The sequence below is a fragment of the Acomys russatus genome, chromosome 9 (assembly GCF_903995435.1).
Source record: "Acomys russatus chromosome 9, mAcoRus1.1, whole genome shotgun sequence".
Taxonomy (NCBI): Eukaryota; Metazoa; Chordata; class Mammalia; order Rodentia; family Muridae; genus Acomys; species Acomys russatus.
Window position 1 is genome coordinate 40850310 of NC_067145.1, and position 24077 is coordinate 40874386.

The window sequence follows — 24077 nt, forward strand, 5'->3', positions numbered from 1 at the left end:
TCTGGAAGAGCAGACAGTGCTCTTAACCATTAAGCCATCTCTCCAACCCCACACACAAGCCTAAACCAGAGTTCTGGCTTGGACCTATCTTTGAGGGGCAGAAACACACCTTGCCTTAAGAAAATGGCATCCCTCTCTAGGAGTACTTGCAGGAAGCCAGCTTTCTGAACGATCAAGAACTATGATGCTTTAAACATAGGGACACTTTTTTTTCCCAAGACAGGGTTTCTTTGTGTAGTCTTGGCTATCCTGGACTTGCTTTGTTGACCAGGCTAGCCTCAAATTCACAGAGATCCGCCTGCCTCTGCCTCCCCGAGTGCTGGGATTAAAGGCATTTACCACCACGCTTGCTAGGACACTTTTTCTAACTTTTGTTGTTGTTTTCTGAACTAAGGCTGGAAGCCAGGACCTTGCTCTACCACTATACCCTGAATGTATTCCTGAAAGAAAAACAATTAATTTACTTCATTATTTGATTGATTTTTAAAACTTATTTATTTTTATTTTATGTACATTGGTGTTCTGCCTGCATATATGTCTGTGTGAAGGTATCAGATCCCTTGGAACTGAAATTATAGAAAGTTGTGAGCTGCCATGTGGTTGCTGGGAATTGAACCAGGGTCCTTAACTGTCTAGTGAGCCATCTCTCCAGCCCCCAAATAATTGTTGCTATTGTTTTTTTTTTTTTTAAAGATTTATTTTTAGCTGTGTGTATGTGTATGTCTGGTTCTATGCAGGTGAGGATCCAGGTGCCCTCAGAATCTGGAAGAAGGCATTGGATTTCCTGAATGGAGCTAGAGTTAGAGGAAGTTAGGAGATACCCAGCATGGGTCCTTTGCAAGAGCCATCTCTGCAGGCCTGATCGATTTTTTGACGAAGGGCCTCACACTTTTGCCCAGGCTAGCCTAAAACTCATGGCAGTCAACATGCCTTGCCCTCTTAAGTGCTGGGATTACAGATATGAGTCACCATGCCAGGCTGGCAAGAGAAATTTTAGGCACTCATGTAAAGGTGATGGTTGGAAGGAATTGGTCCTACATATTTTCTGACCCTTAGCTTCTGAGACAGAGGCCTCCATTCTGGGGAACAGGTTTCCAGCTCCCTAGCAAGAGGGAGTATATCCCTTCAGTCCTCATCCTTTTAGAAAAAGCAGGCCATGGGGGCTGGAGAGATGGCTCAGCGGTTAAGAGCACGGGCTGCTCTTCCGGAGGTCCTGAGTTCTGTTCCCAGCAACCACATGGTGGCTTACAACCATCTATAATGTGATCTGATGCCCTCTTCTGACCTGCAGGTGTATATGCAGATAGAGTACTCATTACATTAAATAAATAAATCTTAAAAAGAAAAAGAAAAAAGAAAAAGCAGGACAGCATCTGTTGTAGTAAATTCTCCAATGGATTCTAGAAACTTTTTTGTTTTTGTTTTTGTTTTTGTTTTGTTTGTTTTTGTTTTTTGAGGCAGTGTTTCTCCGTGTAGCCTTGGCTGTCCTGGACTTTATAGACTAGACTGGCCTCGAACTCCAAAGATCCACCGGGCTCTGCCTCCCTAAGTGCTGGAATTACAGGGCCCAGCTATCCTGGAGACTCTTTTAAGCAGGTTTAGGGGGAAAAATATGTACATAGGAGGCCAAACTGATTTGTGTATTTTAGCGATACATGATAGAAAATCCTGTATCAGGATGATTGTAGCATCAACAATTTAGAAGCTGAGATGTGAAGACTGAAAGTCTAAGGCCAGCTGGCCCAGGAGAGAGATGAGAGGACTTGGGGGCGGGGGAGAAATCCAAGACAAACTTTTCTAGAATTGGAACTCACGCTAGACCATAAGCCGTAAGCCATTAACCACATCCAAGCCCAAGGCTGTCTTAGAATCACCTGTGCCACTGATGTGCAGACCCTCGTCTTAGAGGCAGTCCTGGGCTTCCTAAGGAAGCTTGCGGATGATGGGTTTGCTGTAACTGCAAGTGCTTCTCAGGAGTTTGGTGTCTGCTGCAAAAAGGGACTGAGAAGCCACTGTCAAAGGGAAACACAGTTTGCAGAAAGAGTTCTTGAAGAATCTCTACGCAAGTCAGCAGAAATCACATGTGTCCTCTGCAGCCTCAGAGAACCAACGAGACCCAAATGAGCATGAAGCACCAGGGAGGCAAGGCACCAAAGTGGTCCAGGGGCAAGTGGTGGGGCCGGCACTGGAATACCATCAGTGGAATCTGAGTCTAGCAAGGGCTGCAGCCAACTCAGGAGCCAATGTCAGAGGTCAGAGTAAATCCAGTGCCAGTCAGGAAGTCTCTCAACTAGGCGTCTAGTCATCAGGGACACCAGAGGCTTTCCAAAAACACTTGATGGTAACGAAGTATGAAGAGCAGGTGGCCTGGAGGATGAGATGGCCCCATGTGCCCCTATCCACACCACATGATGGCTTATGCATTAGGTGCCAGACTCAGAAGGTAGCTGCATGGCTTGACCGCAACTAAGGAAGTGGAAAAGAGCCCAGGCTGGTGTCCCTTCCACAGTAGATACAAGTGAGAAGACCCAAGAAGCACTTTGGACTAAGGTCACGTCATGGAGACTCCAGCACAGTGGCTGTGAAAGGGTATATGTGGTAGGTATATAGAATAGAAAACAGTACGCACAACTGGGGTCACTGGAAAGCCAGGAGAGAGAACACAGTGGGGGCCAACTGAAGACGCAACTTAAGGACATGGTGACTGCAGATTTGGGACACTTGCAGAATCCACTGACTTCTGGCTTCAGTGTAGGAATGGCTGGCTGATCTTTTGGGGTCAGAAAGCATAGTGTGTACATACAGGTGTGTTGGGGGATGTTCTTGTACACTGTGGCTCTGAAATCTGGTTGCAGTCCAGACATGGGCATTGACATTTCTTTTTTGGGGGAGGGGCTTGTTGTTGTTTTGTTTTTCAAGACAGGGTTTCTCTGTGTAGCCTTGACTATCCTGGACTTGCTTTGTAGAGCAGGCTGGCCTCGACCTCACAGCGATCCACTTGCTGGGCATTGTCATTTCTAGAAGGAATCACTGGTCTCAATGTGGTGTAAAAATTATTCCCCAATTATCTCATATGAGCCAATGCCTGGGCAGAGGAGAGAGCAGGTAGGACTTCCTTTCCCAGTCTGGGGGTCTCAAGGAGAGAGAGAGAGAGAAAAGAGAGAAGAGGAGGAGAAGAAGTCGCCAAGAGAAGGACCCAGGAGTTTGCCATGAGGACAGAGAATTACAGCAGAAGGCCAAGACTGAGAAGGCAAGTAAGAGGACATGTGGCTGGGACATAGCCAGACTAGCATAATTGACTTAGAATAGATGAATATCTGCCCAGTTATAGAGCTTAAGACTTATTGAATAAATCTCATATGTCTCTGTGTCATTTATTTGGGACCTAGAGTGGGTAACAGAAGAGGCCCCTAATAATAGCACATTTCTACACAGGTGTGCACATGACTAAAATTCTATGCATGTGGAGGCCAGGTCAATGTCAGGCATCTTCATTTGCTCTCTGCATCTTGTGTAGCAAGCGCTTTATTGACTTGACTGAGCCATCTCCTCAGCCCTGGAAGGTTCAGCCTTTAAGACAATTCAGCTCTTATGGGGCCCACAAGACAGAAGGCTTGGGAGTAGCCTGGCAACTACACAGGCTGAAGGTCTGTGTCATACCTGTGTCTATTCGTTAGCTTCCCCTCCTTGTTTAGAAATGAGTGAAGCAAGGTTCTATGGCAATTCTCGTTGGAACACCAGCAGGCCAGTTTGCTTTCTTTAGCTGCTTCTCCCAGGCTTCTACACGGCTGCCCCTCTGATAGGTGCCCAGCCCAGCCTCCAGGACCAATAAATTCAGTGACTTAAAGTAACAGAAATTAGGTGCTTTTTTTGGTTTTGTTTGTTTTTGGTTTTTCGAGACAGGGTCTCTTTGTGTACCCCTGGCTGTCCTGGACTCACTGTGTAGACCAGGCCTGCCTCTGCCTCCAAAGTGCTGGGATTAAAGGCGTGTGCCACCACACCCTGCCCGAAATGAGATGGTTAAGAGACTGTGGCTCTTGTAGAGGACCCAGGCTCTGTTCCCAACAGTCGCACGGCAGCTCACAATCCCAGGAGATCTGACACTTTGATCTGGCCTTTGTGGACACTAGGCACAGAGGTGGATATACATGTATGCATTGAGTCCCAGCACTCAGGAGGCAGAGGCAGGCCAATCGCTGTGACTTCAACATGGGGCAGCTGGGTCTGAATTGGAGACTTAGCCTGGTCTACACAGTGAGTCCAAGCCAGCCAGGGCTACATAGTGAAGCTTTTGTCTCAAACAGGACAATCAACAAACAAATTGTCTCACCATTCTTGAGAGCAGAAATCTGGTTAAAGTTGTGAGGTGGACCATTTTATTGTTGAAGGTTCCAGAGGGAGACTTTGCATTACTTCTTTCTAGATAGTAGTAGTTGTTGGAAACTACTCAGCTTGTGCTTTTATCACTCCAGAATGTATCTTGAGATGTTCTTTTGTATGTGTCTAAATCCCTCTTTCTTAAGAGGATAACGGTTTTTACATTAGGCCTGCCTGCCTCAATCTAGTATGACCTCAATTCTACCTATACAACCCGTGTTGCAGGATATTTGATCCCACTGTGATCCATGTAACTGGGAACTATAAAAACCTGTCTTTTGTTTGGTGGTGTTGAGCCCTAGCACACACCTTTATTCCAAGGGTGTTCTGTATACAGGATTTAATAAAGTTAACTCTAGACCAAGAGGTAGAGCAAGAAACCAGTTGAAGGGCATTTAAGGCAGCTGGGCGTGGTGGCGCACGCCTTTGATCCCAGCACTCGGGAGGCAGAGGCCAGCCTGGTCTACAAAGAGAGTCCAGGACAGCCAAGGCTGACACAGAGAGATTCTGTTAAAAAAAAAAAAAAAAGTAGAAGGGGCTTTTAGCTTTTAGCTCTTTAACTTTTGAGCTCTTCAGCTCCTTGGCCTCTGGCCTTGGGTTTTTTTTTTTTTTTTTTGTTTGTTTGTTTGTTTGTTTTGCCTTTTCTGTCATGATATGGCTGCCTTCTCTGCCTCTATGATCTAGCAGGTTTTCATCTCACATCTGGCTCCTGGGTCTTTATTGGTAAAGCTGAACGATTGGGATTTTCATTTAAAACAACAAACTTGCACTTCCAAATGAGGTTTCAGATGAGTGTTCTGAATGGACACTAATTTTGGACTGACACACTTCAACCTGTAACAGTAAGTAAGAACAAATTATAATCAGTGTATATTAAACTAGGTGTAATGGTTACTTTGACATGTCACCTTCAGTGGACCATGGGATATTATGATGCCTGGCTAAGCATTCTTTCATAGTCTGAGGGTATTATGGATGAGTTTAGTATATTAATCAGCTAGCTGATTAGGATGCCCTCCTCTTGTAGCAGTTTCCTAAAGGCAAAAATTTGGGGAAGCTGTTTAAGATTTATTTAGATTGTTATCCTCTCTCTTGTATCTTCCCGTGTCCCACCTCCCTCCCTTTTCTGCCCTATTTCCCTCCCCTAGACCTCTGACTGAAGGGGACCTCCTCCCCCACCATATGGCCACTGCCTATCAGATCTCATCCGGATAGCCTGCGCCCCCTTCCTCTGTGTGCCACAGGGCCTCTCCACCAATGGCAAGTGATCAAATTATAAGTTAGAAAAGAAAAAGAAAAAAAGGTAAAAAATAAATAAAGAAAGAAAGAAACAAACACAGACCAAAAAAAAAAAAGAGTATATGTTATAATGTATATGCAGTGATCAAAAGCAGAACCAAGGCTGGAGATACGGAGAATGTGGCCATGCTGTTTGGAGATGTATGACAAGTGTGTATTTACTTTAAAAATCTACAAATTTTATAGGAATTTATTTTTAACACCATCATTCTTATTACAAATAATAACACTTGTGAAGTTTAAGAGAAAAAAGAGAAAGAGATGGAACACTGCACCCTGTAAAAACTCATTTTTGACACTGGATGCTGTAAAGCAGCTGTTCTCAGCATGTGGATCACAGCCCCTTTGGGAGGAGTCACATCAGATATTTACACTATGAGTCCTAATAGTGACAAAATTAGTTATTAAGCAGCAACAAAAGAACTTTAGTTGGGAGTCACCACAACATGAGGTACACCACAGCATTAGGAAGGCTTCCTTTCAGGAAAGTGTGCTAAATTCAGTAAGTGAACAGTCCCGACTAGATTCACAGGAAGATTCCCACCTCCCCCATGCACATACATAAAAGGTTCAAGGACTGCTGAGCTGCCAACAAACTGAGACAAGCTGAGCCACCTAGGAGGGGCTCAGACCAGAAACTCCTGGAAGCTGAGACCAGTAGACCGCCTGCCAAGCTGTGCAGTGCACTCCAGGTCTCCAGGTCTTGTAGGGCATTGGGGGGGGGGGGGGAGGTAAGGGGCCTTGGTTATGGAGCTGTTGTTTCTGCTTCTGTAACTCCAATAGAACTCCCTGGCTTACCAACTACTTTGCAGTTATCCTTACTTTGGTCTGTTGCTGGTTCCCTATCTGGGCTAAGTAGGCATTTGCTCACATTTTCCCAAAACAGTGTCACATCACAGCATAGTTCAATCTTTTGAGAACAGAGGGGGACAAAAATAATTCTCTTAGGGCTAGAGCAATAGCTCAGCAGTTAAGAGTAGGTGTTGCTCCCAGCACCCACACAGTGGCTCACGACTGCCTGTAACTTGTTCCAGGGGTGTTCCCATGCTGCCGTCTGACCTCTATGGTACCAACCACACATGGTACACACACACACACACACACACACACACACACACACACACACACACACACACACACATGCAGGCAAAACACTCAAAATATTCAAAAACAAATCTTTGGCTAGAGCTCAGTAATACACCCATAGCCCCAATCCTAGGTGTCGTTTTGATTGTCTCTTGCCCAGTCACCCAACACATTAATTCATAGGAAAGTCACCCCCTTTGTCCCTCTGGAGACAGTCATTGTCATTTCCACTAGTGTCCTACCCTACTTTTTTCACACTACCATTCACTCTAATGTAGGTAGTTAATTGAAGTCCCTGGAAGGAAGACAGCCACAGCTTACACCGAACATTATACACAGATTGGTCAACTGATTAGAACTTCAGTGATGGTGGAGACTGAAATGTTGTAGGTCCCATCCATGGCACCTGGGGCTCTCCATCAGTACTAACGTACACTTATAACTGTAACCAGACTAACAGCTCCAAATGAATAGAGATCATAAAAACAAGGACAAAAAATTAAGAACCAAAATTAAGTGTATGTACAGATAGGTATAAAAACAAAACAAAAACAAAACAAACAAAAAACCCAGCCTATCTATAAAGGTTAGATCTGAAGGTTAAACGAGATAACATGTGGGGAACGCTTGCTTGTTTGTATTCAAAGGTTTAAAAAGCAGACAGAAATGTTACAGTATTATAGTTTACATCAGTTAGAAGCTGAACATGGTCAAACAAAACACTGATAGTTTACCAAATCTTCATATTAGACTAAGCCACAGAATAAATTTACTCCCAGTGACTAAAATATTATTTAAAGGGAAAGAACAGAAACTATTGTGAAAGACATTATATTAGTATTGACCTAAGTCTTTGTACTGCATTGGAGTGTGTGTGTGTGTGTGTGTGTGTGTGTGTGTGTGTGTGTGTGTGTGTCAGACAGCACCTAGAGGAGTTGGTTCTCTCCTTACACAACATGGGTCTTGGGAATGAAACTCTAGTCTTCAGGAATGGCCCCACAAGTCATCTTATAGAGTCAGAACTGACTTTAAAAATGTGAGAGAATTTGCTTACATTTATTTTGTTTGCTACGAGGCATAAAAAGCCCCTTCTCTCTCCTCCTATCTTCCCCCAGCAGACCTACTCTTCCTCTTGTGTGGCCGTGAACCTGACTGATAGGCTCTTTGAGCCAGCCAGGCCAAGCTGGAGCTCTTGCCGGGGGCTCCTGTGTAGGGGACGGGGAGTAGACTGAACAGAACTCAGTGAACACATCTCCACCTTCTCAATGGAGCCTCAACTTACCCGAGCTCTTTTCCTCCTCCTGCTTGTCCGTAAATAAGGAGAAAATGTGAAGGAAACTTGAATTTGTTGCAAATATTTTTTGTTCATTTTTCAATATCAGGTTATGATTTAATATCTAAAATTTGGAAAATTACCAACAAGTTATCAGAACAAGGGTCTTGTTTTTGGACCATGAATGTACAACAGTATATGCTTTCCCATTCTCAGGAAGTAGAAAGGCAAAATAATAAAGACAGCAGAAGTCATTAGAAATCTAGTTGAGTTTTTGAGATAACAAGAAAATGTGCAATCAAATCAACCAATCACTAAGTAAATTTAAATATGAACCACATGAGAATGCAAATTAAGTACTGTTTATTTGTTCAGAATATTATTATATTATCATTGTGGGTTTAAGGCCTTATCTGTTAGAGATATAAATACTCTGGTTTAGAACAGCAGTGTGATATAGGGATGGTAGGCCAGAGTATTTTAACGCCCCTGTTATCTACAATAAACTAATGAAATTTCATGTCCCTATACAAGGTGTCTGGTGTAACGTACCAGAGTGCTGAGGGGCACTAACATCACCTTGTGATGCTGGAGGCCCCTGCACTGGGGAAGGGTGCCAGTGACAGGCAGGGAGAGCTAGAAGGAATTCACTGTAACTGTTGTCTCCAGCTCTGGGAGACCAACAGTAGCCATGAGCAGTTCTTCCTCTGCCAGGCTGGAAGACGTGGCATAGTAGCCACTACTTGTTTCTGTGGTACAGCACACCACCAAAACCACTAGTGGAATTACATCCGCAAAATGCAAAAACTGCTTATGCCACTTAGCTCAAATTCACAAGAGCATTTTTACAATTTTACGTATTCAGAAATAAAAATCTGGAAGTTTTAATTGAAGGTTGAACAGGAACCCAAGAGACTTTATCACCAGTACGGAATGCTGTTAGCTGCTTGAGTTCTCATAGGCATTTACAAGTGTCTTATTTTCTGTCCAACCTGATATTCCATCCACATAGAAAAAAGCATTAATATTTCTTTATTTTTTTTTATTTGACAAGCAGCAACATCATGTTTGTCATTTTAATGTAGATACAATTATTAGGTTATCTGTCATATTACAATATTTAAGTTTTTCTTATGTCCTTTAAGATACATTTAAAAAAAAACACATCAACTGCAAACGTGAAGGGGAGAAAGCATGGTACCCAACCAAATTCCACATTTCAGCAATACTTCACTCATTCCTTTTAATAGTTTTAAGAAATGTCATAATGACATGAGCTTGAAATATCTCTAGGCATTTTCTTTGACGCTCATGACGTGGCACTGGTGATGTTGTAAACAGCAGAAAAACAGGGGCTGCCAAATGACCAACGCATGGAGGCACAGGCCTGCTTATCCCACAGGAGCACACCGAGTGCTGATGGCAATGAGCTCACACCCGCACCAGGAGACGGTGTCACGCGACGTAGCTGTACTCGTCTGCAGACGCTTGGCTGCGCTCAATGTACTGCTTGTCTATCAGAACTTCTATGCACTTCTTAATCATGCTGATGCTGGGATTGAACCTGGCTCTTGATTGGCTGATTACCTGTGGGGGGGGGGCGGTCAAGCTATTGTGGTTAATCAGCATAAGCATCCATTTCCAATAGCTGCAAAGAACCTCACATTTAGCAGCCAACAGTCCTACCTAAACGAGAAGGGCGTGTGAATGCTGAACTGAAACCCGGTTCTGTGACAGACAGATGTGCAGCAGTGCACAGGAAACCACTAACCAGCTGTCAGTTTTACATGACCATAGGAAGTTTGTGTGCAAAGTAAAAGAAAACGTAATGCTTGTTCTATAGAGGAAATGCATTCTGCACTGTATTTCTAGCGGTGTGATGTCTACTTCCCATCCCACACTGAGCCAAAAGGCTGTCAGCAAAGTCTTTGACATGGCAAAACAGTAAAGCTTAAACATAAGTAAAATGACAATCGGAGTCACCACCTACTCGACTTTTACTGTGACACATTTTCTTTTTTCTTTTCCTTTCTTTCTTTCTCTTTATTTGTTTGAGACAGGGTTGCTCTGTGTAGCTCTGGATGTCCTGGAATTGCTTTGTAGACCAGGCTGGCCCCACAGTGATCCACCTGCCTCTGCCTGGGATTACAGGCGTGCACCACCACACCCCACCTGACACTTTTGTTGAAGAGGGTCCCTTTTCCAGGTGGACAGGTAATTTAACAAATTGACCAGTTAAGGATCTCTACTTCAAAACAGAGCAAATCTGGCTTTAAAACAAACATTTCTTTATGCTATTTGGCTAATATTAGTCCTGTCTGGATCTTAACAAGGTGCACTACAAAATTCTGAGAGCTTCCCCCTTTTACCTCTTGAATGAGGGCATTGTGCCGAAGCACTTTTCGGGCTTTCATGATGCGGACAATAGCAGCTTGAAGATACATTTTTCGGTCCTCATCTACAGCACTTCTAGTCTGCTCTAGTTCCTGTTTTTATGAAAAATAAGGAGTAGCCACAAATTAGACATTGTCATTGAATTTGCTTTAAATCCCTATTTGTGAATTTTAAAATTCCAGTTAATAATTAGATCCACTGATTCTAATTATTAACTAATTATCTAATTGTTAACTAGAAAGATGGTTGAGCAGTTAAGAGCGCCTGCTGCTTTCACGGAAGATCCGGGCTTGGTTACCTGCATTCACACTGTAGACAAATCCCTCCCTCGAGACTCTTGCCCTCAGGAATGGATAAGGTGTACAACCAAACATGCAGGCAAGACATTCAGAGACACACACAAAAATGTTTTAAAGCATTAGATGGTGAGGTATTTTCTATATGCTATATAAGAATAGAAAAACCAAGTTCTACCCCCAACACCCATGTAAAAGCCAGGTGTGTGGTGTGTGTGTGGTGTGGTGTATGTGGTGTGTGTGTGGTGTGGTGTGTGTGGTGTGTGTGTGTGTGTGTGTGTGTGTGTGTGTGTGTAGTGCCACTGCAGGTCAATCACCCTAGACTTACAGCCCAGTGGAACAGTGCTATCTCATAATAAAAAGACAGAAAGGGAGGAGGAAGCTAGGGAAGAATGGCTCCAAGAAGTCACACCCCAAACCATCTCCTACTGTCGACCGTACATGAAAACACATACACTGCCCCACATAAACTAAGAAAAAGCAACAACAAAACATGGACTGTGCCCAAATCACAAGATATCCATCCTATTACACCTCTGGTGGGTTAGAGAATTTTTAAAATTTTAAATTGTCTTACCCTTTGTAAGACAAGGGTAGGTTACTTTTTAAGTTTATACTATTCTGAACTATAATGTAGTGTATATAAATAAATAGAAAACAGAATTAAGTTACACAGAATATCTGTCTTAGCAATTAGCCTCTGTGCCAAGGCGCTTTAAGATGAAGCTGCAGCACGAACGGCGTCTGCTGGGGCTGGGGCTGGGAAGGGGGGGGGAGGGGAGGGGAGGGGAGGGGAGGGTCCCTCCGGCTCATTCAGAGAAGAGAAGATAGGCAAGAAAGGGTAACCACCAGTAAAACACAAGAATGGCTGACATTGCCAAGGCAGACCCGCCAGAGGACCAGATTAATACAGCAACACTCAGAGGATCCCTTAGACTGCTGTCCGCAGAGGAGGAGACCCTGGTCACGTTAGAGTTTCAGACTCGTGGCAATTAACACACGTCTCTCCGACAGAGAAGCTCTTCCAGAGGACGTGGCATCTACCTCCATCCCACGCTGAGGCCAAAAGGCAGCCAGCAAAGTGAATGAAGCCCACTCCACACTAAAGCAATGTCCACTGCTGAATTCAGTCAACAAGCCAGCCACATTGCTTAGTCCAAGAGTCTCAATGCCTCTACTGCTGGCATAACACACCAGACAAACCTCAGGGCGGGCTCTAGACACATTTCACAACCATTTTCTAAATTTTTATTTTACAAAAATGAGTTTCAAGCTCGAAATCATATCACTTCAAGAAGGGCATTTTGGGGAAGGCAAGGGGGATCTAACCCTCCTCAGGCTCCCGCATGCCTTAGGGAGCCAGCATGCCAGGCCCAAACTATGTTTCAAGAAAATGGGGCTGGGGTGCAGCTCAGAGGCAGAGCATTCACTTAGCACTTAGAGTTCTGATTCAATACCTGTATTCACTCATTGTCTCGTTCACTCACTCTCCTCTCCTCCTTCCCCACCACCTCCACAGTTAATGCTTGCTAAGGAAGCATTTTGCTCAGTAGTGTAGACAGTGGTAAGTTGCCCAAGTTCTTTTAAGTAATTCTAATTAAATTCACAGAGTTGGTAAAAAAAGAAACAAAAAAGAAAGTAGGGGGGCTGACTGAGATGAGGGGGGACAGCAGGAGAGTATGAGGGGAGTGGGAGAAATGCATTGTATACACACATGAAAACTGTCACAACCAAACCTATGGTTAGCAGAGCCAGAGGAGCACCCTTGCTGTCTATTTTCCAAGCACAACAGACTGGCAGACAAATAATTGTAAGAGCAACAAATGCAAGCCAGAATAAGCCAGAAAAACTTTATCATATTTTAGAGTACAAAGGTTTGCCAGAATAGACTCACTCGGTCTACCGAGAATTTCTAGGAAAAAAGACAGTCAAATAAGCACTTACTTGTGGTGTATCTTTCTGCATTGATGTAGTAATTTTAAACTTTGTTCTCTTACTGGTGAAGCTCATATTTAATGAAAACGAAGATTCGGCATCGATATCTTCCTATATTTAAAACAAAATTTTTTTCTGATTTCACATTTACCAGATTTTGAATCAGTTTCTACTTAGGAAGTAGCTATTTGCAGATCCGGTCATTTTATCCACCATCTCTATCTGAAACCACTGCAGTAACCACACTGTGACAAGTGAGCTGACTCTAGCGGAAGCTGTAGCTTCGGATGCATCCGGTTCACACTCCACCCGCCCCCCCCCCCCATCGTGTTGTGCTCAGTTTTGGAAACCCAGCGGCCTGCTCACACGGTAAAGTTGCTATGCTACTTTGAGTCGCATGAATGACAGAAACTTAAGAATGTAGATATCCCATAAAAGAGCGGCCACTGCTAGAGCTGGGAGTCCCTCAGGAGCGTTACCTTTTCTGAATCATGGTTAATCATTTTCACATCAAGTAGTGATTTGATCGTTTTGGTCAGCTCCTTTTCATTCATCTGGCTGCTGTCTTGAAGCTCTTTGTAGCTGACAGTTTCACTGTTGTTAAAGGCAAGAAGAACTGCCATTTGGTAGGTAGTAACCATAGCTACATATGGTTTTCCCAGATAGTTCATTTTAACTTCACCTAAAATTAAAACAAAAATTGACATTAATTACACTTATCACCCAAACGGCTTTCATTTCAAAGCTGTCATAACTGATATCCTATTCTTGTTTGCAGGACATAAGGTTGTCATGCTGGTGCTGGGTGTGTAGCACATAGTAACACTTGTTCCAACCGTGTCAGAGCATAAGCGGTGACTTTACATCATACCAACAGAGAGGCTAAAGCAGGCCCGGCTAAAGAAAAAGGACAGTGAGACGGCCAGGAACCACCACACTGCACGCATGTGTGTTCTCTATGTGTGCTGGCCTGAGTTCAACCCAGGCACCCACGGCCACACTGTAGAAGAAGAGAACAGGTTTCCCAAAGCTGCCCTCTGTGGCATGCCTGGGTGTGCTTCACACACACAGAACACACACACACAGAGGAGAGAGAGAGAGAGCACACCAAATGGCCTAAAATTCACTGAGTTCAACTAATTCTGTGTCCCAAGTGCCGGAATTAAAGGTGCCATCATCTATAACAGGTAATTTATTAAAAGTTAAAAACAAAACAACAAAACCCTCAGAGGGTAAATTGCTTACTTTCATACCCATTGGGACCAGAGCTGGAATCTCTAGCTGTCACATAAAGCTAGGCCAGGGTAGACGTCTGTAATCTCTCTAACGAGTGCTGGGCAGTCAGTCTAACTGAACTGGTGAGCTTCAGGTTCAGTGAGAGATTATGTGGGAAATCAAGCAATGTTGACCCTTAACCTCCATTTGACCCAAAGGGTGAGCACATTCACATGTGCATCCATGTATAACTCAAACAGAAATTATAATTCTAAACAAATTCTCTAATATCTATAAAATGATTGGCTACAAAAATGCACTGCCATTACAAAACTCAAAGAATGTCTTAAAATGAACATTATCAGCATTATAAAACTAGTTCTTTAACGGTACCAGAAAAGGAGATGGAGCAAAGTGGGCTACATGAACAGTTCTCTATTAACACAATTAGGTAAAAATCATTAAATAAATAGTAACTAAAGGTTCTTTACCTGTACAGAGATAATGTAACCATGTCAGTTTCCTTCCACTGAAATGCTGGCTATAAAACAATTCAAACTGTTGAAAGAGAGAGAGATGTCAAGCTATGTTTGGGTCCTGAAACTTACTGATCACAATGCTGAAAAGGTAAAAGCATCTTGATCCATGTAATGATAAACCTTGTCGGGAGCATCTGCTCCAGGTCATGCACAGCCCCGTTGCTATGTAGGAGCTGGTACAAAGCTGTGGCAACTGCAGAGTCAGTAGTGCCTGCTCACTCTGGACTCCTGCACATAAACACTTTACCCATGCAGAATAGCCCAGCCCCAGTGATGTGCAAAGCTGACAGAGGTTCGTGTGAGCCCAGGAGTTAAAGGCCACCCTGGGAAACAGCATTAAGAGGGTAAAGTGAGTGGCTCAGGCAGCTCACTACCCGCAGGTGTGTGTGCATATGTGAGGGGCGGAAGTTACCATGGGAATGTCTTCCTCAACTGCTTTCCCACACTAGAGACACGGCTTGCTATCTCAGCTGCACTGGCCAGTCAGAAACCCTCAGTTTCCTTGTGTCTTCCCCATGCCTAGCTCTGGGCACCTAAACTCAGGTCCTTAAGTCCCCAAGCTTGAGCAGCGGTCACCTCACCCACTGAGCCTCAGTACTATCCCAGCTGAGTTCCCCAACCTCAGCACCTGCGAAGTTAACTTCTTTTCATAAAATCAGAAGTAATATCAATAGCAACTTATCACTGTTGACAATATTAATATAGATTCTATTTAAAGGCCAAATATATTTCAATACAAAAACCATGCCTATGTTTACCAGCACACAGCCTCCCATAGCAGTGGTCAACACACAAAGTGGGTTCTGATTTAATACCCGTGTCAACAATGACATGGGCAAAGCTTTGGGGCTCAAGGCATCTCTCCACCCATACATAGTCTTTTGTTGACATCAGCACATTTACATTTATAACTGTATAGACAGGAGTCTAAAGACATGAATCAGTAGGTAAGAACCCATACTGCTCTTGCAAATGACAGTTTGGTTCCCACCCAACTACAAGAAATGGCTTATAGCTGCTCATAACTCTACTTTTGGGGTCTCCCACAATGTCATCTGACCTCTGTGAGCACCTGCGTATGTAGGGAAACAATTAGAACACCTTAATTATTCCATATACTTGCATAAACAGTGCAGTACTCTGAATATAAGCCAGATTCTAAGATGTAAGCCAGTTAAACAAAAGCAAGTTGCACTGGCACTGAGATGCAATCTTTTTAAGGCAAGATGGGGGTTCCTAATACAGGTCATGGTAGCACGACAGGTTTCCTTCTACCATGTCTTATTGCTTATAATTTAGTTGTATGTGAATGGGTGTTTTGCCTGCATGTTTGTCTGCACAACATGTGTGCCTGGCCCTGTAGAGGCCTGAAGAGGGTGCCAGATCCCACAAGTGGAATTACAGCCGTCTATCAATGGGCCTGTGGGTGCTGGTCCACAGCCCTTCCTGGAAGTCTTCTACAGACAAATAGACAATTAAAACAAAACCAAATCTTTAAAAATTGTTATGAAGGCTTTGAAATATTAGGGGTTGGAGAGATGGCTCCAATGTTCAGAACACTGGGTGCTCTTCCAAATGTCCTAAGTTCAATTCCCAGCAGCCAGATAGTGGCTCACAACCAGCTATGTGATCTGGTGCCCTCTTCTGGCGTGCAGGCATACATGCAGGAAAACACTATAGTAAAATAAATAAATCTTTATTTTAAAAAAAAAGCCCTAAACGTTGTGTTGTTACCAAAAAGTTTATGAACTTACAAGTTCTTACTTGAGAGCTGGCAGGGTAGTGTACCACAGATAGACCCCAAACAGAAATAATACACTTACCACACATGGAGTCATCACAATACCTTTGTTTTATGTATCTTTCCTGCACACTTACCATCTGTACACTTTTTTCTAACTCTTGGGGAATCGCAAATGTGGATGAAGGAGCCTGAGTAAGAGGCCACGCACCAGCCTAGAACAGGGACAGTGAAACAAGAGGCTCAGTAGACAGACATCGACCCTGCAAGCAGGCATTTAAAATGCTGAGCTGCTGAAACGGCCCTTCCTGCTCTTGGGATGCTAACAGTGCTATGGCCCTCATCATCAGGACATACGCCTATCAAGTGCACTCCACAATTCACTAGTATCAGGAGTCATTGTCAAATTATCACATTGTCAAAAGATTCAAAATTTTAAAAAGTGCTGCCATACCTGAAGGACATATATTTGGAAACTAATCCCCAAATCTATCACTGTGTCTTGGTTCCTGATGAAATTGTTGAACTTATTGTTGAGGTCAGCACTGACACTCATGTCTGTGTACATCCGGTGCAGCTTGCTTGTAAACTCATAACCACAGGCTTGCTGGAAAACAAAGTACAAAGCATACAGCCAAAACCAGGGATGAATTAGGAGGCCATGGGGTTTGTTTAAAATATACTGAACTTAGAGATCATTCTAAATCATTGGAAAGCTATGGCCCTTTGAGTCTCACATTGACGTACAACATTGTGTATACAAATACATTTATGTCTAATCTCTAACATAGCCCACTGTATGCACACACATTAATGACTGGTGTGATTTATGCAGTCATTACATATAATCCATATAGTTTGGCTGTTGGTACAATGATTTCTACATTATTATACTAAAGACTTGTGTTACCTTTAGTTTATTGATCATGGCCTCTTCAGAATCCATGGACATGGAGAGCCCGTGAATTAGACGCTTGGCCAGCATTCTTGCATAGAACTGAAAGAAACGTACATGGTTACTTTCATTATCACTTGAAGTCAAAGCGCAGCAAAGCTGCTAACTGTAGCCTCAACGCTGAGCTTGGCTTACCTTCTGAAACACGTCTTTGTCATCGATGTACTTGAAAACAGTGATGAAACTGGTGAGCTTGTCCTCCACTTCGTTCTCAGTCATCCCTTTGGCTGACTTCTTTAGCAAGTTGTCACAGTACTTAGCAAGCTAGAAAATAAAGTGGTAACAAATCTTACAAAGAGGACCCTTAGGACAGACACGTCAGACAGAGCATCAATAGGATGTAAGGGCCTAAACATGAAAACAAGCCAGTAACTAGTTACCAGCAGTGGGGCAAAAGCAAAGCAGAAGGGGCTCAACAGACGCTGTCAGCTGTTACATCCTAAAGTTATGCTTTAAAATCATGAATGTAAAATACGCATGGTCAGGTAAGTCTTAGAAACACAAAGCACTAGAACTTGAAAGAAAGGAAAAAGAAAAAGGAACCTAATCAGCAATTAGTGACCACAATGAGCACCATGCATTTCTTCTTAATATCATTTTGCTATTCTTTGTAAAGGGTGTGTGGTCTAATGCATTCTGACGTAAACTTGAAGTTATAAAGTAGAGACAATAGTCATATTCTGAAAAAAGTACACAAAACAAATTGATGTGCCGTGCTACTAACTTTTCTTCACTGACTTCACATGAGTTACGTTAAGCATCTAAACTTACCAATTCAGGCGCTCTGCAAACAGACTTGGGTTCTCTGTAATTTACAACAGACGTAAGAGCCTAAACAAGAAAACAGCCCAGTGGTTAGTTACCAGAAGCGGACAAGAACACCCGGGCAGCTAAGGATCAGCTGTAAGCATGTCTGCCATACCACAGCTGAGCTACCTCTCTCCCTCCCTGTCCAGTGTGTGAGTGTAAAGGTGCGCTCCTCACATGCCCATGGGCAAAAAGGCAAGGTCTACCTGGTGTTTTGAGGCAGAGTCTGTCGCTGGGACCTAGGGATCACTGGACTAAGCTAGCTGGACAAGAGGCCCCATAATCGCTGTCTCCACCCCTGCCCCCAGCTCCTCCGCAGCTCTTAAGCCTATGTGTTAAAAGGGGTAATGGCAAAGGTGGGGAGTGTGGAGATGGCTCCTCTGGGTCCTTCTTTTCCCTCTCTCCCTCCCCGCCCCCACCTCTGCTTCTTTGAGTCACCAGTAGATGAATATCTTAATTTACCAAAGCAACAGGGCCAATGAATTAGGCAGAAACCTGTGAAACCTTGAGTTAAAAAACTCCTGCTTAGTTCAGTGTTTTGTCATAGTGACAGGAAGTTGACTACCCCAGAAACCAAATTATATAGTAAGAGTTACCTGTGCTGCTCGCTATTCATTACTGACATATGATCAATACCTCTTAATACCTCACAAGCTACATAAGTGAGATGCTTATGTCAAATGCTAACTCAAATTCCTGGTGTCTTTCAAACCTAGATTTCAGCCTAAATGTGGTAAAGAAAAACACCAGCCCATTGTCAGGACTATACAAAGAAACTTTCAGTAATATCATACAATTATGCATACAAGTATACTAATAACTGAATAAAACAGACATAGAAAACTATAGGTGTTCACTATAACCACCTTAAAACTTGAGAATTTGAGCCAGGCGGTGGTGGCGCACGCCTTTAATCCCAGCATTCGGGGGGCAGAGGCAGGTGGCTCTCTTGTGAGTTCAAGGCCAGCCTAGTTTACAGAGTAAGTTCCAGGACAGAGAAACCGACTGGAAAAACAAAACAAAAGTTACCTTATCTAAAGCACTCATAAAATGCTGATCACCGTTCAACACCGTGTTGATGAGCTGAACAAATTTACCGTGTACTTCCAAAACTGATTCCACAAATAGTGTTGGCATCTAAAAGCATAAAATGCAAATTATAAATCCATGCTTTTAAGATGTTCAAGAACACAATTTGGCTGAAGAGTAAATGCTCACGCCACACCGACCACCCACAAATCTGGCTACGTTGCTCTAAGACTCTAGCCGAGCATGGTGGTGTCTCAAAACAAAAAACAAACAACTAAGACTCTTCTTTCTATCAAAAATGGGCCTGCCATTCAACACCAGGCCTAACAAGTCCTCTGCACGTAAACCCACACTCTCTTATGTCAGAGCATCATGCCTTAAGGGTCGCAGGGTGAATCCCTAAATACCAGGACTATCAGCAGCAGACTGCACTCTTGGGGAGAAAATGATTAGAAAGCCTGTGCCTGAGACTGAGCCCTGGAGTTGGGTAGAATTAACCGCCCACACACAACTCATTGGGAAGCTATACTTCATTTGTGTTTCCCTCTGAAAGAAAATGACTCAATGAGGATTACTGCAAATGCATATTTTCACATCTCCACCTTGAAATGCTCCGTTTTTTGTTTAGTGTCACTCAATACTGAATCTACAAACCTAGCAATACATTTTGAACATGGCTAGTAATAACAGCGACAATACTGAAGGTTAGGAAAGATGAGGGAATGTGACTGCGGTGTGGAGATGCAGGGGAGGCTTTTTAAAATGCCACTCACAAAGCAACCTAACTATAAAGAAGTGCAAAAGGTTTCCTGTCAGCAGGTGAACAAGTACTACAGGGCAAACATTCTTGTTAGGAGGCAGGCGATGTTAATGGCATTCTCACAACTCAATAAGCCCAAGAAGAGCAAGATTTAAAACACTATAGATGTCTTACTTTTTATAACCCACCAAGGCCAAAAGAAAGCCTGTAAAACCTGCACAGGTCTCTGCAACTCACGTGTTCCTGAGTGAGGTTGCTGGTTGCTCTCAGGCCCTCGTCGTGGATGTGATTCTGTAGCTCCTGAATCATGTGAGGTAAACCAGTGGCCACGGCACGGAGTAAGACGTACATATTTGCCATATCTGAGAGGAAGAAGAACTTATTAAGTTCCTGAACAACCGTATTATGTGAGACATGCTTTAAATGTTCAAGTTAAAAGGAAGGTGGATAAAAGCCATCCACCAGTTGAACGAACACACACCCACACACACACACTTCCCAGCTGCCTTACCGCCCTCCCCACAAGAAAGCAACATTGCTGCTTACTATGTAATGGCGGTGGACACACCTATCCTTCCCCTCTGTTTTACTCAAGCGCTACAGTGCATCATGTGTGCTACCAGCAGCTGCAGAGTGCCTTAACTTACAAGTATTTTATACCAGTACATAAAGCAACTCCACCTACTCACAACTTTATTATAACTACTTAAAAATTAATGGGAAATTATATTGTAATTAATAATATGGACAAGAATGTGTGTAGTATAAATCCCTAAACGTGGTATGGTTGTGTCAATCCTGTGGGCAGATCCTTCTAAGCAGAAAAATAAGCAGTAAGGAAGCCAGGTTCAAATCCCAGCACCTGCATGGTGACACACAATTGTCTGCTATTCCAGTTCCAACAAATACACATATATGCAGGCAAAACACCAATGCACAAAAAAAAAAGATAAATAAATAAATCTTTTAAAAAAAAAGAAAATAGCTCCTGTGCTACGCAATGGTGAGAAATGCTGCCTCCATGTACTGTGCTTATGTCAAACATGTTGAGGTGTAATATACATACAGACAACTGTACATATCTTACCTAAGTGGCTCTGTGAAGTATTACAGATGAACACACAATACCCCACACATGGGCACCCAGACTTAAAAAGGAGACATGAATTATCTAGACCTAGAAACGCCCTCATCAACACTACTACTGCTGCTGCTCCTCTGTGAGATCATGTGACCACAGGCTGAACGCCCTTGGCCTGAACTACAGACACGTCTACAACTTTGCTGGCTGATTTCATTTGTTCAGCATAACATAACGCTCGCCTGTGCTGATTTCTACTCTTCTGTAATAGTCTCTAGAATAAGCATCACTGGACATGTAGGTTGTCTTGTGTGTTTTTATACACACATAGGAGGTGGAGGCCTGTGCCTAGCAGACTTGTGCTGCTTCCATGCATGTATCCAGCTCAGCAGGATGGAGACCTCCGTTTATACTCTCTACATGTTTCTTAATGTGTCCTGTATTTATTTACTCTTTCTGACTACACAGCAAATGAGTACAAAACACATACAAGCCAAAAACAACAAAAACGCACATATTTTCCACCATTTATTGCTGTGTCTCAGTGTACTATTGCTTTAAATTGAGTTAGACTGAGCACCTGTTTTATCCTTCCTGATTTTGTTTCCTATTGATATAAGGAATTCTCAACATATTAAGTAAAGTGGTCCTTCCCATATACAAAAGCATGAACAGATTTACCTTTTACTTTAGACTGTACTTTGAAAATGCTTTTCTAAAAAGTTTGGCCTCTAGAGTCATTAAAGAACCACGTGATGCTCACTCACACGTCCCTGGGCACACTTACCATTCTTTCTCTCTTGTCGAATGATGTTGTGGCACTCTCCATGTAAGAACTGTAAGTGGTCCGCTACCATCCGCTGCTGACACTCGTGAATCACCTTAGTATATGAACTTGGATGCAAATATTTTCGACATCTAATTTCTTCATCTTTTAATCTACCTAGAACCTACAGAAATACATCCTTAGGAGCAAATCATGTGCAGTGATGCCAAGTCTGACACCAGCCATCTCTTGATGCCTCCAGGGGAGCACAGGTAAGCTCTACACAACCATTTCAACTAAAGATATGGAATCATTTCAGGTCTACTTAAGCTGTCACCTGTAATCACCCACTGCGTTCTGAACAAGAACTACCTTCACTCCTCAGCCCAAATCATCGCTGTACAGGGAAGCGAACACAAAGCAAGAGTGTAATGCATTCCATGGGAACAAACTACATAACCATCCCCAACTGGGACAGTAAAGACTTTCCCAAGACTTTTTATTAAGGACTATGAAACGGAACCAAATCCAAATAAAATACAGGTCAATAAAAAGTTAAAAGATAGTAGGTAAAGAACCTAATTCTTTAACAAAGCAAAATTATTATATTGTAGCCATGAAGACTATGCTAGCAAGGCACAAATAAGTACAGTTGTGCAGCCTAGGAAATCAGTCTGAGGTGAAACTAAGGAATAAGTTTCTGCACTGATGTGGCCTTTACAAGATCCGTGGTTTATCTGCCTGGAAATAAGGAAGGGAAATCATTGGTGGATATTTCATTAGAACAGTGAACTGAGGCTCAGGACCATGGAATACATACTAGTAATGCCAAGGCTAATGGGCAGTTAGAGAAAAGAAAGGTGTCTAGGTCTTTGTTACTGTTGTTTTCCTAGACAGGGTTTCTCTGTGTAGCCTTGGCTGCCCTGCAAGTCACTCTGCAGATAAGGCTGGCCTTGAGCACATACAGCCTATGTCTGCCTACAGACGCAGGCAGATGGCTGTGAGTTTTAGGCCAGCCAAGGCTACACAGAAAAGACCTTGGGGGTAGGGGATTAGATCCGCCTGCCTCTGCCTCCTGAGTGCTGGGATTAAAGGCGTGTGCCACCACGCCCAGCTTAGAAATATTTTTTTCCTATAAATGATGTATGACTGCTAACAAGCTATTAGACCTCCAGAAGGCCCAGCAGGGAAGTCTACATACAAACAAAAACTTAGTGGACCAAGAGTTAATCGTGACTCAATTTATTTTATTTATTCTCCATTTTTTCTTTCCACTTTTATTTATTTATACTAGAGATAGGGTCACATGAACCGAGGCTGGCCTGAGATTCCTCATGTAGCTGAAGACCTTGAACTACTTGACCTCTCACCTCAACTATAAATATTAGGATTGCACGCATGCATCACCATGCTGGGGGCTGAACCTGAGCCTCGTGGTGGCTGTGAGTCTGGGCATTTACAGCCAAGCCTTCACATGATGGAAGGACTGAATCCAACCCCAGCTGTCCTCTCACAACCATACCTGGACAGCAGCACAATATCCATTTTATATTAACTTTTTTTTCTTATTGTTGTTGTTTTTTTTTTTTTTTTTTTTTTCTGAGACAGGGTTTCTCTGTGTAGATCTGGCTATTTGTTCACTGTGTAGGCTGTCCTGGAACTCCGTCTATAGACCAGGCTGGCCTCAAATTCACAGAGATCCACCTGCCTCTGCTTCCCGAGAGCTGGGACTAAAGGCAATGCACCACTACTCTTAGCCTATTTTATATTTACTTTTAAAGACTATTTTTTAAATGTGTAGACATATGTATTTCTGTGTGGGTGTGTGCACAGAGTACAGGTGCCCATACAGTCCACAGCAGAAGTCCTCTGGGTTGTGCTGGGAAGTAAACTCAGGTCTTCTACCAGAGGTACACATCACTGAGCAAGCTATTCGGCTCATATTATATCAATTTTAATGATGTAACTATAATAGCAATTTTTTCCTTAATAGAACCTTAATACAATAGAACTTAATAAAATAGAACCTTTTCTACTAAAACAATATTAATATTAAATTTGTTACATAAAATATTGCCAGATGGGTAACAGGTAAAATGTGGTATGTTGGTTTTTTTTTTTTTTTTTTTTTTTTTTTACCTTTTCCATATACTGTGAGCAATTTGATTCTTGTAATAAATTTGAAGCTTCTTGCTTGTAATATTCTCCTGTTTCAGTCAGAAAAGGAGACACAAATATTCCCTGATAAAACTGAAAATCAATTAAAATTGTATTAGTAAAAATTGGAACAATTTCAGAACTTAAAGATCTCATCGTATTTTGAAATAAGCTTTTTACCTTTAAGGGAAATTTTTTCTTATACTGTTCAACATGAACAAAGGAGTTAATAACCCCATGGATTACTTTCTGGTTTGGGTCTTCTCCACCACGATCACTGAAACAAAGTAGAACAGAATATGCTTGAGACCACAGGCGCATCTGCAGGGAGAGCATGCCATATGTTGCTGCAATTTATTGCCCTAAC

At 42.8% G+C, this 24077-nt stretch overlaps 1 protein-coding gene across 4 annotated transcripts in view; it reads right to left on the reverse strand.

The window, feature by feature from the left end:
* Positions 1–8747: 8747 nt before the first annotated feature.
* Cul2 (cullin 2) overlaps positions 8748–24077 on the reverse strand; it is a 38379-nt gene continuing 23049 nt past the window's right edge. For all 4 annotated transcript variants that reach the window (XM_051151190.1, XM_051151189.1, XM_051151191.1 and 1 more), the window contains exons 7-21: positions 23891–23987; positions 23693–23803; positions 21575–21737; positions 19944–20068; positions 18947–19054; positions 17882–17941; positions 17246–17374; positions 17066–17152; positions 16610–16762; positions 16293–16370; positions 14367–14433; positions 13140–13342; positions 12670–12771; positions 10405–10521; positions 8748–9622 (exon numbers count right to left, since the gene is read on the reverse strand). In XM_051151190.1, the coding sequence (XP_051007147.1) occupies positions 9491–9622; positions 10405–10521; positions 12670–12771; positions 13140–13342; positions 14367–14433; positions 16293–16370; positions 16610–16762; positions 17066–17152; positions 17246–17374; positions 17882–17941; positions 18947–19054; positions 19944–20068; positions 21575–21737; positions 23693–23803; positions 23891–23987 (1732 nt within the window). In that variant the 3' untranslated portion in view covers positions 8748–9490. The remainder of the gene's footprint in view (positions 9623–10404; positions 10522–12669; positions 12772–13139; positions 13343–14366; positions 14434–16292; positions 16371–16609; positions 16763–17065; positions 17153–17245; positions 17375–17881; positions 17942–18946; positions 19055–19943; positions 20069–21574; positions 21738–23692; positions 23804–23890; positions 23988–24077) is intronic.